We start from the raw sequence: 17,304 nt of genomic DNA, 5'->3' as shown, positions 1-17,304 counted from the left end.
TTTAATGCTCTTTAAAGGATAGTTTCATGACATAATTTTATTATTCTAAAAAAGTAAAAAGAGAAAACAATACTTCTTGAGACAACACAAAAATATGATTTTTAGTTAAGGAAGTTGATTGGCCTAGAAAATAGCAAATTACAAAGCAGCACTTAAATCAAGACTCCATTTTTTTTTAGATTTTATTCATTTATTTAACAGCGATCACAAGTAGGCAGAGAGGCAGACAGAGAGAGAGGGGGAAGCAGGCTCCCTGCTGAGCAGAGAGCCTGATGCAGGGCTCGCTCCCAGGACCCTGGGACCATGACCTGAACCGAAGGCAGAGGCTTTAACCCACTGAGCCACCCATGCACCCCTCAAGACTCCATTTTTATAAAAAGGAGAAGAAAAGCACAGGTCCACATGTACTAAAAGGCAGGAGTATATACATAAGAATTTTATTTTAATTTTTTTCAAAGATTTTCTTTATTTATTTGAGAGAGTGAGAGAGGAGAGAAGGTCAGAGGGAGAAGCAGACTCCACATGGAGCTGGGAGGCCAATGCGGGACTCAATCCCGGGACTCTGGGATAATGACCTGATAGAAGGTAGGCGCCTAACCAACTGAGCCACCCAGGCACCCTCTACATTAGAATATTAACAGGAGGTCTCTCTCTAGTTATGAGATTGGGATGATTTAAATTTCTTGGGGCGCCTGGATGTCTCGGTCTGTTGTGCATCTGACTCTTGGTTTTGGCTTGGTTGTGATCTTATGAGTCTTGAGATCAAGCCCCAAGTGGGGTTCTGTGCTCATCGAGGAGTCTACTTAAGACTCTCTCTCCCTCTTCTTCTCTGCCCCTCCCCAAGTAAATAAATCGTTGGGAAAAAAAAAAGATTTCTTTTTTTGTGCTTTATAAAGTTCTTTTACAATGTTTATAAAGAACATGCATTACTTTTGGAAAGGGAAAGTGTCATGTGTAAAGAATATCTCTCTCTGTGCTCCTCTGAGGAGCTGCGTAGGTCCAAGTTGTTGCTACTTTCAGCTGCTCTCAGAAGTTGGTGGGCAGCACTGTGAGCCTCGCCTTTGGCTTCCAGTTTTAAACAACACTTTCATTTCATGTCCTGCAGGTTACCTCCAAAAGCAGCCCTACTTTGGAGCCGTGGTTGGCCGGGTGGCCAACCGAATTGCCAAAGGAACATTCACATTGGATGGGAAGGAGTATAAGCTGCCCATTAACAATGGACCCAACAGTCTGCATGGAGGAGTCAGAGGATTTGATAAGGTAAGTCAGGGGCACCGGACAGGGTCTCCACCTTCGCACATACCATATGTTCGCCAGGCTCATCCTAGGCCCTATAGCAAATGTGTGGGGAGATGATACAGGAAAGAGGCCGATCCAGGGGCTCGGGGGAGCAGGGGTGCTGGCCCTGTTCCAGGACCCATCCTTCTGTAGCTCATCAGACTGTAAGAGGCAGGGGAGCCCTTAGAGTAAGGCTGACAGCTCTTGACTTGGGAAAAACAGGGCATGATTTTTTCCTGGTGTTGGGATCAGGAAGTCCAGTGGACCTTGGGCACAACGGAAAAGTGGCTTAAAAATAATACCTGCCAAGGGGCGCCTGGGTGGCTCAGTGGGTTAGGCCTCTGCCTTCGGCTCAGGTCACGATCTCAGGGTCCTGGGATCCAACCCCATATCCAGCTCTCTGCCCAGCAGGGAACCTGCTTCCCCCGTCTCTCTGCCTGCCTCTCTGCCTACTTGTGATCTCTCTGTCAAATATATAAATAAAATCTTTTTTAAAATATACCTCTCAAATAAATAAGTAAATAAATAAATAAAAATAATACCTGCCACTTACTGCACAGGTTTTGTACGTCTTCTGTCTCATGCTTGCAAGAGCCCTGCGTTATCATCAAACGAGAAATCTGAGGGTGTAAAAGACCACATAACTCCTAGGTTGTGCGGCCCAGCCTGCCAGCCCTCATTTCTACACTGTAACCGCTGGTGTAGGCGTCCCCCGTCCAATACACACCCCTGAAAGTGCCGCTACGCCCCCTTCCCCCACAGTGTGGTGCCACATCCAGGTGTAGCTTCTACTGAAGTGCCTCATGCCTCAGAATCATCTCAGATTCTCTGCCAGTTGCCTCTTTCCACGTTAAAACTCCCATTCCCCGGGGCGCCTGGGTGGCTCTGCTGGTTAAGCACCCGCCTTCGGCTCACGTCATGATCTGAGTCCCGGGATCAGGTCCCACATCGGGCTCCCTGCTCAGCAGGGAGTCTGCTTCTCCCTCTGACCCTCCCCTCTCATGCTCTCTCTCTCTCTCTCTCAAATAAATAAAAAAATCTTTAAAAAAAAAACAAAAAAAGTTTTAAAAAACTCCCATTCCCCAAGTGAATCTCTGGGAAAACAAGATTAGGACAGTAAACTGATCAAACAGCTTCTCCCTGAAGTAGAAACGCGTACTGGCCTGCTTCCTAGCTGTGTGGGGGTCTGAGGGTTAACCCCCAGCGACTCTCTTACTAGTCTAATTTCAAGGAGATAATTTTGGTCGCTAACTCTCCTTTAAATTATATCCCCCAGAAAATACTAGAATATGTATGGTGGTTAAAGAGCACTGCTTCTTCCTTCCTGCCTCTCACTGCCCCCTGTCCCATTGAAGGAAGTTGGTCACTCTCTTGCCCAACTTCCCATCTGTGGTCCAGAACCACACTGTCCCATCTCTTCCCTGTTCCTCCGTGAATGGATTCCTCATCCCCGGAAGGCATGAAGGCAAGGGGTAGCCTCCGTCCTGGCAGTAGCAGGGCAGAGGGTCTCTGGAATATGGCAGGCCCGTGGGCAAAGCCCAAGCAGAGGGAGTTAGGCCCAACTCTGTTCCTCTTCCCTCTCTCCCACTGTAGCGTTTTCTGTGGTGTGGCTTCACATGCGTGCCCTGTAAAAACACAGCGAGATAGTGAGTATATACACCTCCTTCAGGGCTCTGTGCCTACCGAGTCCCTTCTGTGAACCAGTAGAGTCCCTCTACTATAGTGAGGGAGCCAGACCCTTGGATAAACAGTCATTCTAGGGAACCAGCCCCCGACTGTGGATGCCAGTGGTGTGCTGTAGGAGCCCTGGTGGACAGATTGAGAGGAACTGCGGAGGTAGGATTTGAATCACCCTCGAAGAAAGAATAGCATTTCATTTAGTAAGTAGGTCCTGGAAAAAATGGCTGTGCAGAAGCCCAGGGAGGGTGGGAGAAGGAACTTGGAATGTTACCCTGGAGATACTGAAAGCTTCTGAACTATAAGCTTTCCCTGCAGTAACAGGAGCCATATCAGATGAACTATTTCCAGCTGTATTCGTCTCAACAATTACTGAATAAATAGCTCATTTGTAGATATGCCTTTTTCTGTTTATATCAACGCACTTTTTAAAAAGATGAACTTTGAATCATCTGACAGAATTGGAAATGGTATATAAGGAGGCCTAGAGATGCAAACGTGGAAATTTTTCAGGAAATATTTTCAGGGATATTCTCCTGTGAATAGGAATTGTGTTTTCCACGAAATTATACTGATCTGATAACATTTCTTTATGCAAAAAACGTTCCACGTGTTCTTTCTCTAAAGGACAAAAACTAGGTAGCAAGTGAAGAATGTTTTATTGCGGATATTTTATTCCTAAAATTTTCCATTTAGGGGATTCTTTTCTCCTTTTTTAATCATGCATATAACCGGCTTTATATTTTAAGTGTCTTGGAAGTTCAACATTTCTAGGAGATAACTAGGGTGTAAAATTAATTTTTTACTAAGGTCAGTGAGTTTGTTTCAGACACCAGCTGCGTTCACCATAGGTAAAGGCAGAGACCTTTGCTCCTGCTGGGCTCCCCTTCCTGTAAACGTGGGATTGCTCAACATCAGTGAGAAGGATCCAGGCCAGGAGCAGGTGGCAGAGCCTGGGCTCAAAGGCTATTCCCGTGGCCCACAGAAATTATTATCTTTCAAGTCTATTCGGAATGACAGTGTTTTGCCTCAACTCTCCTGTTGAAAAAAGGAGATTCAAACAAAACATTTACTGAAATGAAGATGTGGATGGTGTAGACTACCAGGCAAGAGTTTGAATCCTAGTTCTGTCACTAATGATGTGTATGACTTTAAACAAGATTTTTTTTTACCCCTTTAAACAATGGACATGGGGTACCTGGGTGGCTCTGTCAGTTAAGCATCTGACTCTTGGTTTCAGCTCAGGACGTGATCTCAGGGTCCTGGGATTGAGCTCTGCATTGGGCTCCATGCTCGGCCCGGAGTCTGCTTGAGACTCTCTCCCTCTCCCTCTTTCTCTGCTCGTGCGTGTGTGCTCTCTCTTTCTCCATGAGTATAATAGATCTTTAAAAAAAAAGAAAAGAAAAGAAGAGTTTTAAACAATGAGCATGAGGTATGATAAAGCATGAAAAGGTTCTAGTCAAACCCCCTGAATATGGGATGTAGAAGTGGGCAAGGTAACACCACAGAACTCAGTTTGCTCATCTGTAAAATGGGATCATGGTATTAGTTGGAGCCATTTGAAATGGCCAGTATTCAACTGTTTTGACCTACAAAGTTGGTCATTTCGTAAAGCACCAAGTCAGTGGCTGTTGAGAACCAAACAAATGGATGTCTCCTGTCAGCAAAGACCTCTTGACTAGTGACTCCAGGGCTCCCCAAAGAGACTGGGGCTCTCTGGACAGGATGTCTTCTGATCGCATAGAATAAGGAAAAAAGCTCAGGATCAGACTGCTGTCTTCCCAGCCTGAAGAAGCTGGGGAAAACCGTGTGTTCTTTCTGAGCCCAGCTCTCTCTCATCATTAAATGAAGATAATGGTGCTCACATTGAGCCAGCTCTGAGACAGATAAGAGAGTGTCTATGAAGTCCCTAGCAAAGTGTCTTGGCTCTAGTCACGGGCGCTTAATAATTCCTGGCTGTCCCTCCCCGTAGGGGACTCTCAAGGCCTCTAAGCCAAAGGTGAGAGAAAGCACTATGTGAATCAAAAGATTCCTAGTTCCAAAAGCAAAAAATTCTAGAAAACTTTTCTTCCTATTTTTCTTGCCACCCCTAAAACCATATTTTCTAGAATGAGAAGACGTCAAGATCGTTTTTTCAACCCCTTTATGGCAGGGACTGATGCCCGACATCACACAGTGAGCTAGGAACAAACCTGGCCCCCAAATCAGGACTCCTGGTGCGTGGGCAGAACTCTTCCTAACAGAACAAGTGCCTTCTTATTTGCTTGGAACTCTGCCCAGGGAATATAGAGAATCTTGGAGCATTTTTTATAAATATCCGTAAATAGTACTTCCCTGGGAAAGAGGGCCGTATTTATTAAGGTCATTTTTTAATACCACCAGCAGATAATGCCATATGACATTTCTCAGAATGGGACACCGAGATAGGAAAAAAGCTTTTAAAAAAGGAAAAGAGGAAAATAGTGTCAACACATACATATAAGTTTTGGGAGAAAGAGTATGGGAAATATGAGTAGGTAAAGAGAAGGGGAAAATGTTTCTCTCAAAATCTACTTTTTTTGTATACAACAAAATTTTAGAATAACTAAAATCCAAGCTGTTATTCAAACATCTTGAAGATCATATAACCATTTCTCTTCCTAGAATTCGCTAGCTTTAAATATTGGAACATGGCCTTCAGGTCGAGATTGCAATGACTTAACAGCTTTGAAAACTTTTTTTCCTAGGTCCTCTGGACCCCTCAGATGCTGTCAAATGGCGTCCAGTTCTCGAGGGTCAGTCCAGATGGTGAGGAAGGCTACCCTGGGGAGTTGAAAGTCTGGGTGACGTACACGCTGGATGGTGGGGAGCTTATGATCAACTACCGAGCCCAGGCCAGTCGGACCACACCGGTCAATCTGACCAACCATTCTTATTTCAACCTGGCAGGCCAGGTAAGTGGACTCGCCTCTGCCTCTGCCCTCCTGCCATGTGCTTTGTGGCAGGAGCTGTGGCCAGAGACACCAACCCAGGACGGAATTACTCTTGCAATGGGGCGGGGGGTCAACCCTGGGGATGAGGAAAAATGGCTGGCAGAGCCGCTGACTCACAGTAGGTGCTCAACAAATGGAAGTTATAGAGAAAATTAGAATGAGTACATTGTATTACCCGGAGAATTAACCCTTTCCCACGTGTCCAGACAAGCAACTAGCTATTTCAAGAACTCCCTCTCATCTCTCTGTAACAGGAGCTTCTGTTTGCTTCCTCATTCCACTCTTACCCCTCGAAATTTCCAGTTAAGGCACTTTTCCATCCTTGGAACTTTAAATTTTTTTTTTTAAGATTTTATTTATTTATTTGACAGACAGAGATCACAAGTAGGCTGAGAGGCAGGCAGAGAGAGAGAGGAGGAAGCAGGCTCCCTGCTGAGCAGACAGCCCGATGTGGGGCTCGATCCCAGGACCTTAGGATCATGACCGGAGCCGAAGGCAGAGGCTTTAACCCACTGAGCCACCCCGGTGCCCCCATCCTTGGAACTTTAAAAATGGGCTTGGCTCAGCCCCTTCAGACATGCTGCTAACATTTGTGTTCTCCAGCGTGCAGCCCACCCGAAGAGTGCTGGAGAGGTACTCCCCACCCCTCAGGTAATCCCCTCTACGCTACCTGATTCCTTCCTAATGGTACTACTTGAGCTCGTCCAGGAGGCTGTTACATGAGGCAGAGTAGAAAGTGTCGCTAAGCTCTGTGGACTCTATTACTTCCTCTTCATCTGAAAAGCCATCATTGTCTACCATACTTGAATCACTTTGGCGTGATTTCCTACCACAAGATGATGTTCACAGCCAACTAGTAATATCTTGCATTTTTACACTCTTTTAGGAGTCTGCTGACGATGTGCTGCTTTTTTTTTCTAGGATCTTTCCAAATAGCACGAATTAATTGGTTCTTATGTAATTTCCAAAGTTCTCCCCTTAAAAATAAGAAAGAGGATTCTAAACTTGTCTATCTCTTATCCTCAGAAACTTCCACCGTCCTCCTTAAGATCTTAAACTCTGGGGTGCCTGGGTGGCTCAGTCGTTACGCGTCTGCCTTCAGCTCAGGTCATGATCCCAGAGTCCTGGGATCGAGCCCCACATCGGGCTCCCTGCTTCTCCTTCTCTGTCGGCCAGTTCCCCTGGTAGTGCGCGCACGCGTGAGCAGTCTCTCTCTCCCTCTCTCTCTCTCAAATAAATAAATAAAACCTTAAAAAAACCAAAAACAAACCAAAACCTGAAACCCAAACAAATATGCCCAGCCCTAAGAGACTCTGCAATAATGTGCATAAAGACCCTACTTTTTATAATAAGTTTGGAAAGAAACTTGACAGAAATAGAACAAAATATTAGTGTTTTTTTCATAGGTAGTAGATTGTGGTGAGTTTTCACTGTTTTCCACATTTTTATATACTTAGGACATCCTATTTTATACTCTAAAGAAATAGATTTGGAAATGGAAATTATGCATTGAATATGTAAGTATCTGCCGATGTGTTCCAGTTAAGGAGACAGAATGGGGATGCGGGTTCACTGAGGCTCTGTCCATTTACCAGGCAGGAGGACCCTCCCAGATCACAGACCACCCTCCACAGTGTTAACCCCCTTCTGTATACTGTCTTAATGAGTGCAGCTGGAATCCACAGCCAGGATGGGAGGGGGCCAGAGAGTGGGTGGCCACTCTCCGGGCCTGGGGCCCAGGGGCCCAGGGGCCTTTGCAGCTTCGGAATATCTCTTACCCTACTCAGGAAACCATTATTATGTGTCTTCAGCCTTCCCCAGGGAAATAACTCAAAACGTGATTATTTAAAGTGGTCAGCTCATCTTGTGCATTTTCTTGTTGCTTGTTTATTTGTTTCTTAGTTTAATAAGCAGTGTGTTTGCATTACCTGGCGCCAAATTCTGACTCATCACTTCTGAGTTTTGGTGGCCTGGGGGGAGGACAGAACTGTGTGGGTTTTTTTCCTTTTTTTTTTTTTAAAGATTTTTTATTCAGTTATTTGACAGACAGAGATCACAGGTAGGCAGAGCGGCAGGCAGAGAGAGAGGAGGAAGCAGGCCCCCGCCGAGCAGAGAGCCCGATGCGGGGCTGGATCCCAGGACCCCGGGATCATGACCTGAGCTGAAGGCAGAGGCTTTAACCCACGGAGCCACCCAGGTGCCCCAGAGAACTGTGTTTTTCAAAGAATGGAAAAGGTATATAGGTTGTAAGTTGTTTGGGCTTTGTTATTGTTCCTTCCTTATCTAACCCCAAACTGGGCCATCATGTAAGAAATAGGGAAGCAGCCTGGGGGAATTTGAGATGAAAGGCAATAGTGGGGTTCCAGTGTGACTGGGGAGATATGTCAGCAAGGACCCGGGTTCTTCCATCTTTCCATTCTGCCTCTTCACAGTGTTTTGGGTCTTGTCTTCAGGCTCATCGTCTCCTGGTCACAACATGGTTGCAGCCACTCCGGGAATCACATCTTCATACAGTCACACCCCAAGGCAAAAAAGGACCTATTCCCTTTGTTCATATCTCTAATATTCCATTTTTAAGAGCAAACAACACTTTCCCTGAAGCTCCCCTGTTGACTTTGCCTTCCATTTCATGAACCCAGAAGTGTGTCCCATGCCCTGCTTAATCCAGTACCAGCAAGGGAACTGGACCACCATGATGGGCTTAAGCCAGTCAAAATTCACATGGTAGGATTAGGGAGGGCGTCCTTTCCCTGAGCATATGGCCTAGCACAGGACAAATCTACAAGTCAGCGCCCTGCCAGGGGTAAAGGAGGGTGCCTGTAAGGGGGTTGCTGTGGCTTTGGGGCAGTACGCGAGTGTCCGTGCTCTCCTGCTAGAGGTGAGCAGAGCTGAATGAAGGCGGTGGTGGTGCAAGGCCTGAAGAGGTCTGTAAAGCCCCGGGCAGGCCACAGAAAGCTCTATAAATGATTAATGCTCTGAAGTAGTAGCCGCTGACCAAAGCTAACCAAAATCAACAGTGAACCTAGAGATGACTTCAAGAGCTGTTGGTGGTGGGTCAGCCTTCCTTGCCAGGTTTCCGTCGACCTAGAAAGGAAATGAATCCAGCTGGAATATTCCACCAGAGTGGACTGTTGCATTATTCCAGGTCAGAAGAATGATAAAATGAAGCCTGCTTCCCTTTCATAAAGGAACGTACATGCCGCTTGGTTACCCGAAGCCCATTAAGGGAGTGGCTCTCTCATAAATGTTCCTTTCTTTCTCCCCCTACCAGGTTTCTTCCTAAGTTCTCAGACGCATCCGTTTATTTGGTGCGTGGTTGAATCATTTTCTTCCTGCCCTAACGCTACAAAACAAACAGAAAAGGGAAATTCCTAAGCAGTTTTATTCATAATAATAAAAACTGGAAACAAGCAGAAGTCCACGAAATATTCCTACAGTGGAATACTACTCAACCTCGGACTGAGCACTGAGCAGACGGAGCCAAGAAAAGAGTCCTCAGTTCTCTTCCCTCATCTCTGCTCCCCTCAGGCCCAGAGGCCCCTTCAGTGCTGGCAGGAGCCCCGAAGCACAAGGGGATGGGAACGGGGGACCCCACCAGGAGGGACCCCTTCTAGTCTAGGGCTGCTCTAGGTGGGGGGCAGACCCCTTCCATTTTGGACCTGCTTTCTCAGGTCAGAACAGACCAAATGAATGACTAAGGTAGAGACCGTGGGTGCAGAGGAGAGGCCTCTGCCCTGCCCTTGGCTCCTGTGCGTTATTAGGGCGTTGGGCAGAATTCCTGGCTCTTCCCACTAGATGCTGGTAGCATTACCGACCCCAGTCATGACCATCAAAAATGTCTCCAAGAACACTGTCCAGTTTTGCCCTATGACAAAACCATCTCCCGTAGAGAAGCCCTAGTCTCGCTTATTTTTGAACATTCGCCAAGCAGAAGCCCTCTCCCGGTTCCCCGTCCATGTCTTCTGCTTGAAGCTTAAAAATAGACTATTAAACTATAATCCTTTTTATCAGAAACCTGTGCGTGTCTTTTCCAATTTGCAAGCAGCTCAACACAGCTCTACTAAACTGTTCTTCGCAAGAACCCTGGAAAAGGTGGAAAAAGAGCATCGTTGGCCCAGTTTTACCCTGAAAGACAAGAGATTCTAGGTTAAGGGACTTCCCTGGGGCCACTTGTTGAGAGCTGGAGCTAGATCCTGGGCCTTCTGGCTACTAACCCATCTTTTTTTTTTTTTTTTTTTAAAGATTTTATTTATTTATTTGACAGAGATCACAAGTAGGCAGAGTGGCAGGCGGGCGGGCGGTGGGGGAGCAGGCTCCCCACTGAGCAGAGAGCCCGATGCGGGGCTCAATCCTAGGACCCTGAGATCATGACCTGAGCCAAAGGCAGAGGCTTTAACCCACTGAGCCACCCAGTGCCCCTACTGACCCGTCTTTGACTCCTGGGGGAGGCAGGCTACATCTTTATTATTTATTTATTTATTTTTAAAGATTTTATTTATTTATTTGACAGAGAGAGAGCACAAGCTGGGGGGAGTCAGAGGGAGAAGCAGGCTCCTCACCGAGCAGGGAGCCCGATGCAGGACTCAGTCCCAGGACCCTGAGTTCATGCCCTGACCGGAAGGCAGATGTTTAACGGTCTGAGCCACCCACACGCCCAGGCTGCATCTTTAATGGAAGAGATGGGCGAGCTCTCAAAAGCAGGAAGCCCAGTTCTGACTCCCAGGCTTCTGTCATGTGGTCATGTGGTACAGAGTAGGTCCTCTGGGTGGGAGCCAGGCCAGAGAAGGGGAAAAAATACCCCACCTCCAAGTCTCGAGGCGAAGCGTTGGCCATCCAGCACTTGGGTGTTTCAGGTCAACAACTCCAGCTCTTCTGTTTGCATGTGGGGAGAGTGGGAGCAACCCCTCTGCTAATAAGTCAAAGTTGAAGAGTCTTTTAAACCACCAATGTCTCTCTGACTCTGCACACTCGTAATTCCAGTTAGGAAAGAAGATGCGTGCTGGGGTCACCCATGAAAACGTCTTCCAAATGCATCAGTTGCTATGTTGAGGACCTATCTACCTACACTTAAATGAACGTAGTAATCATCGCCATAAGTCAAATGGGAATTCTAAAGTGTTTGTCAGTGCCTGAAAACATTTCTGCAAGGAAGTTAAAAAGCAAAAATACCTGGCGCCTGGGTGGCTCAGTTGGTTGAGCGACTGCCTTTGGCTCAGGTCATGGTCATGATCCCGGACTTCCAGGATCAAGTCCCACATCGGGCTCCCAGCTCCTTGGGGAGTCGGCTTCTCCCTCTGACCTTCTTCTCTCTCATGCTCTCTCTCACTCATTCTCTCTCAGATAAATAAATAAATAAATAAATCTTAAAAAAAATTTTAAAAAAGGCAAAAATACCTGGGGCACTTGGGTGGCTCAGGCGGTTAAGTTACCAACTCTGGATTTCCATTCAGGTCGTGATCTCAGGGTCGTGGGATCAAGCCCTACGTGGGGCGCCTCACTGAGCATGGAACCTGCTTGGCCTTCTCTCTCCCTCTGCCTCTGCCCTTCCCCCCTCCTCACTCCTCCTTCCCCCTAGCTCATATGCTCTTTCTCTCTCAAATAAGTAAATAAATCTTTTTTAAAAAGAGCAAAAAGACAAAATAAGACTAAACATTAGATCTCTTCTTTCTCTACCTCCTTCCCAGGGTTCTCCAAACATATACAACCACGAAATCACTATAGAAGCTGATGCCTTTTTGCCCGTGGATGAAACCCTGATTCCTACAGGTTGGTGAACTCCAGCTATTTTTATGGGAATGCAGAGCTGCCCTGTGATTGGGAGATAACTGAAACCTCATTTCCCTCAATTTATTTTCTCTGTTGGCCTGCCAGAATGCCTATAATTACCATGATGAATCGTTTATGTTGGTTAAGGTTGGTGACCATATAATTAAACACCCAAGCCAGGACACTTTTGAGAGGGAAAAGGGATGCTGTTAATAATTAAGCTGGGGCAACAGGGCAGTTCTAAGCAAACTGGGTCAGACGGCCATCCTAGCTGAGCCTTAGATGGCAAGAGTTTCTGTTAATATGTAAATCAGCTACTTCTTAGCACTTCAGCAGAGCTTAATTTACCTGAGCATTACCTCACCAGTGCAGGACTCCGACAAAACACAACAGTCGTTTTTTATCAAGGAGGAAAGGTCGTACACTGGGCAAGATCAAAGCGTCTGTCACCTCTGAGACAGAGTTGGGGGGATGGGGTAGCATGGGGAGTCCAGAGTATCAAAAGGAAAGGTGAGGTGTCACCAAACTCAAACCTTACAGGTGTGTGTGTGTATGATGCACCTCCTAGCTTAACTGGATTGAGATCATCTTGGTTATTATTATTTGTGATCAAAACTATCTTAGTTCAAATAAGCAAATCTATAGCCCCATAGAGAAAGTAGATTAGGAGGTTGCCAGGGGCTGAGGACAAAGGCGAATGGAGATTGACAATTGGTACAAGATTTTGGGGGGTAGGGTGATGAAAAGATTCTGGAATTAGATAGTGGTGATGGTAATATCCTGTAAATACACTGAACACCTGTAAATACACTAAACACTACTGAACTGTGCACTTTAAAAAGGTGAATTTTGTGGTATATGGATTATATCTCAATTAGAAAGAAAGAAAGGAAGGAAGTAGAGAGAGAGAGAGGGAGGAGGGGAGGAAGGGAGGAAGGAACACACAAACATGGCTCCTACCTTGTCTCCAGGATTAAGTGGTGTAGATTTGTATTAGATCACAAGTGCGCCGCCATCTGCCTCCAGGAATGGATGACTGCAAGATGGCGGGCGGGGGTGCCGTTACTTGTGGCAGCTTGTAGAAATTCACTTGAGGTGATAAACCCAAAGCAGTAGTTAAATATTCTTATTAGGATTTCATTAAAATCAGGGCTGAGGTAAGTGTAGAAGGCTTAGTCAAAGAAAACCAAAGTAAACAAAAGTAGAGGATGAAGGGAAAGAAGAGCAGAAATCCAGAACCATGCAGACATTTTTTGCATTAGTTTTTCTTCCCCTGGGAAGAAGGGCTGCCGCCCGCTGCCCCTTGGCTGGCCAAGATCTCCTGCCTGTGTCCGACAGAGACCTAGAGGTGTTATGTCAGAGCCCTTTTGTCAGGGCACTAATATCCTGTGGTCCACTGTCTAGATATCCATTCCGAGCTCCACAAAAGGGCACTAGTATCCTGTGGTCCACTCTCTAAATATCCATTCTGAGCTCCAGCATTCCATCAGCCTGTCTGCTGGTAGCTACTTGTGGAAGGTCAGGAAGCCCTTTCCCCTTGTTCCCACTCCCTGGAAGGGTGCTACTAACTTACTTGTCTCCTCTGTTGATGAAGAGCTTAGATGACAGAATGAACACTTTGAAGCCAAGGCCACCATCAGAAGGAAATAATCAAGTTTTACATCACCACTAATAAGATGTCTTGTATCTTCCTTATATGATGTATTAGAAAAGCACATCATCTGTGTCATAGTCTATCAGAAATGCCTAACCTCATTCCATTCAGGGGAAGGCATTGTGTGAACCCAACTGAGGGACAGTCTACAAAATAATTAACCAGTACTCTTCAGGAGTGTCCAGGTCATGAAAGACAAAGCAAGACTCAAGAATGGTCACAGAAGAGACTGAGATACGGACAACTAAATGCAGTAGGAGATCCTGGACTGGATCCTGAGCCAGAAAGGGGGCGATAGTGGGAACGCTGGTGAAATTCTACTGATGCATGTAGTTAATAGTATTGAACCAATGTTAATTTCTTTATTGTGATCATTTTACCATGGTTATCTATGATGTTAACATTAGGTAAAGGACAGGTATACAGAGATGTGCTTTTTTTTTTTTTTAAGGTTTTATTTATTCATTTGACAGAGATCACAAGTAGGCAGAGAGGCAGGCAGAGAGAGAGAGGGGGAAGCAAGCTCCCCACTAAGCAGAGAGCCCTACATGGAGCTCGATCCCAGGACCCTGAGATTATGACCTGAGCCTAAGGCAGAGGCTTAACCGACTGAGCCACCCAGGCGTCCCCCGCCTCCTTTTTTAAGATTTTATTTTTAAGAAATCTCTATCCTCACCGTGGGGCTCAGACTCACAACCCTGAGGTCAAGAGTCCCACACTCTACTGACTGAGCCAGACAGGCACCCCCCAGAGATGTACTATTTTTATAACCTCTCTGAAGTCTAAAATTATTTCAAACTAAAAACATTTTTTTAGGGGGTGCCTGGGTGGCTTAGTGGGTTAAGCCTCTGCCTTCCGCCCAGGTCAAGATCTCAGGGTCCTATGATCAAGGCCCTCATGGGGCTCTGCTCAGCAGGGAGCCTGCTTCCCCTGCTCTCTCTTTCTGCCTGCCTCTCTGCCCACTTGTGATCTCAGTCTGTCAAATAAAGAAATAAAACCTTTTAAAAACAAAACAAAACAAAACATTTTTTTAAAAAGCCTAGATCTCCAAGTAGGATATTGTTTTAATTTTCCTGGACACCTGCCTTACTTTATAGGCAAGGGCTTTTTAATTTTGGCCTTTTAAAAATAATGGGGTTGCATTTATGGCCACTAATTCAAAATTTTTATGAGAAAAATGGTAAGAATGTGAGCATACGAAGCCGCAACTTCCAGGAACAGCAGGAGTTAGAAACCCATAACTGTAGGAACTACAGAGCTAATTAGAATAATAATGAGAAATCAAGATAAATGGATTAAGAATTTTTGCATTGCAGTTTTCCTCCTCCAAGGCTGGGTTTAAAGGCTTTTACATTTGTCTTGGTAACATGTGTCATCTTCTGATATTTATGTGACTCAACGTGAGGATGAGTAAGCTTGCCCATCCTGTCCTAGATGCTGCGGGATTGCATTGGAACTCTGTCTTGCGAACTCCAAGGGGGAAATGGTGGTGGCTCCTGTTTTGCGACTGATAAGGGAGAAAATGAATTCAGTAGCTTCTAGGTGGAGGTGATGGAATTAGTGTATATTTATTTGTGTATACTTATAAAATCTTATGCTGTCCTGTTGCATTTTGATCAGACGAAAAATCACAAAAATGCATAATTCATGCCATGTAAAGATTATTTGTCACGATGGTGAGAGAAAATTGTGGCAAAGCACTGCAGAGCTTAACATGTCATCCAATGGAATGTTGAAAACTCGTTTAGCACAGGTGTGCACTGTGAATGGTTTTAGGATCAAATTCTGTACTTTGTTCTCATTTTGAACACCTGTGAAGCTGAGTAGGGCTGTAAGGGCTGTGGACCCTGGGTGGCAAGAGCTCTGGTTTTGGTCTTGGCGTTGCTGTTAACTTGCTAGGCAGCCTTCAGTGTATGTGTAATGCTTTAACATTTAACTTCCCTACACCCTCATTTCCTTTTCTGCAAACGGGAGGGATGTTGAACTCAATCTGATTTTATGGATCAGTACATTTTCTTTAAAAAATAATTTGAGAGACTTACATAGGGTTGCCCAACTTCTTTTCATTTTGCCAAGTTAGAAAGCCATCATAAATATAGGGCTGTTAAAACTAATGGGAAGTATGTATACTATATTTCAATTAAAAAAATAATTTAAACTAACCTGGGTAAAAATGAGGAACAGAAATAAATAGACGAGTGGTGTCTGGCTGGTTCAGTAGAGCATGAGACTCTCAATCTTGAGATCATGAGTTCAAATCCCATGTTGGGTGTGGAGCCTAGTGGAAAAAAAAAAAAGAAAGAAATAGACTACATTTATTTTTTTAAAACCCAAGCTGCCATTTATAACCACCACCTTCTTATAAGAGAAAATATTTTAACACCACAAAAGTGGGGAAATTTTAATCTCAGAAGAACGCTCCCTTCAATTGAATTCATCTTGCTTTTTAAAGAAATGTGATAGATTATCCAAATATATCTGTTTTCTGTAGACCAGTAAAAATGTTACCACGGACTTATGATTGTGAACCAGTCTGAAAGATCACTCGTAGCTCTTACATTATGTGATCCTATGAGGCTCTTAATATAACATCTTACTGCTATTTTTCTGCTGTCTTTCAAGTCCATTAGAACTCTGTCATGAAAGTAATAAGTTGTAAAAACTGCAGAGCACATGCGAAAATCCGTTAAGTCTCTTTACCTATCCGTACATTAGCTCAGTCCTATAGATGTTATATCTGTTTGCCCAGTGACACTTAACTGAAATTATAGGGTTGTTTCCTCTTCCCCTTTGTCAGAAGTGCATGAGAAACAAGTGAATTGTATATTAACTTTGGAACTACCTCCAAAAATGGGCAGTCACTTCCAGTCTGCCCTGCCCTGATGGAAGAATTCACATGTCTGAGCCTCTTTCAGCCAAGAGCAAATCTCTGGGAGCCTGGATTTCATCAGATTCTTAACACTGACCCAAAGCCCATGAGCATGTGGCTTAATTCTGAGACCAGTCCAAAGTCATTTGGTCCTTTGGAAGTGCCTCCCCTCTGCTGCTGGGCTCGCCAGAAGTCGACAGTCTAGTGGAGGAGTCAGCCAGAATATTACCCATTAACCTGGAAAACGTCAGGAGAAATAGAACTCGGAGACTTGACTTGGTTCAGAGGAAAAGCGCTGCCTGGGGCTCCCAGATGGAGGAGATGAGAGTTAAGTAAAACCTGAAAGGGCAGGTGGATATTTGCTAGGCAAGGAGGAGAAAGGTGCTAGGCTGGCCGGGAGTTCAAGGCCGATCTACACAGAGCAGACTCACAGGTGTTCTCGAGTCCAGTCTTAAACTTCCGGACATCCAGCCAGAAGTGGACTCAACCACAGGGCCACTTCCTTGAGACGTGGTACAAGAAACCTGTTAGACCAGCCACACTCCGTTAAGAGTTCTGGGGATTGATACGCAGTATCTAGAGATTGTGGTTGTGCTGAATTGAGAAAAAGGAAGATACTGCTTATTTGTGAGGTGACGTGAAGGCTTATGATAATAACAGCTAATATTTCAGAGAGGACTTTATACATGATAATCGACAGCAGAATCCAATAAGGTTGGTTCTGTTCATTTCTCTTATTTAACAGACAGGGCACCTGGAGCCTGAGAAGCGTCAGTAACTTACTGGGGAATCACCCAGTTAACAAGTGGTGGGAAGCTGGATTCAAACTCAGGCTCTTCACTACACCTGTAGTAAAGCTCAGAGTTACTCTCCACGCCCCTCAGTAACCTCAGAGGTCCCTGTGCTATTGCAACTAGTTCTCTGGTGATGCAGCCCTTGTCCTGCTTGTTCTTGGTCTTCTCGTCCACCAGCTCTTGTCATGAACAGGCTCTTGTTGATCTCCCATCGTCTGCTGTGCATGCTGGGCGTCTCTGCGGAAGGTGGTAGGAGGTCCACCAACACAGCAGAAGAAAAACTTCACCGTGGGC

At 45.3% G+C, this 17,304-nt stretch overlaps 1 protein-coding gene across 1 annotated transcript in view; it reads left to right on the top strand.

The window, feature by feature from the left end:
• The window catches only part of GALM (galactose mutarotase), a 51,763-nt gene that overhangs the window by 9,418 nt on the left and 25,041 nt on the right, over positions 1-17,304 (top strand). The window contains exons 2-4 of the mRNA XM_059188552.1: positions 1,106-1,260; positions 5,682-5,888; positions 11,612-11,693. Of these exons, the coding sequence (XP_059044535.1) occupies positions 1,106-1,260; positions 5,682-5,888; positions 11,612-11,693 (444 nt within the window). The remainder of the gene's footprint in view (positions 1-1,105; positions 1,261-5,681; positions 5,889-11,611; positions 11,694-17,304) is intronic.

This window comes from Mustela lutreola, chromosome 9 (genome assembly GCF_030435805.1).
Source record: "Mustela lutreola isolate mMusLut2 chromosome 9, mMusLut2.pri, whole genome shotgun sequence".
Classification (NCBI taxonomy): domain Eukaryota; kingdom Metazoa; phylum Chordata; class Mammalia; order Carnivora; family Mustelidae; genus Mustela; species Mustela lutreola.
This window is presented reverse-complemented; position numbering and strand designations above follow the sequence as displayed.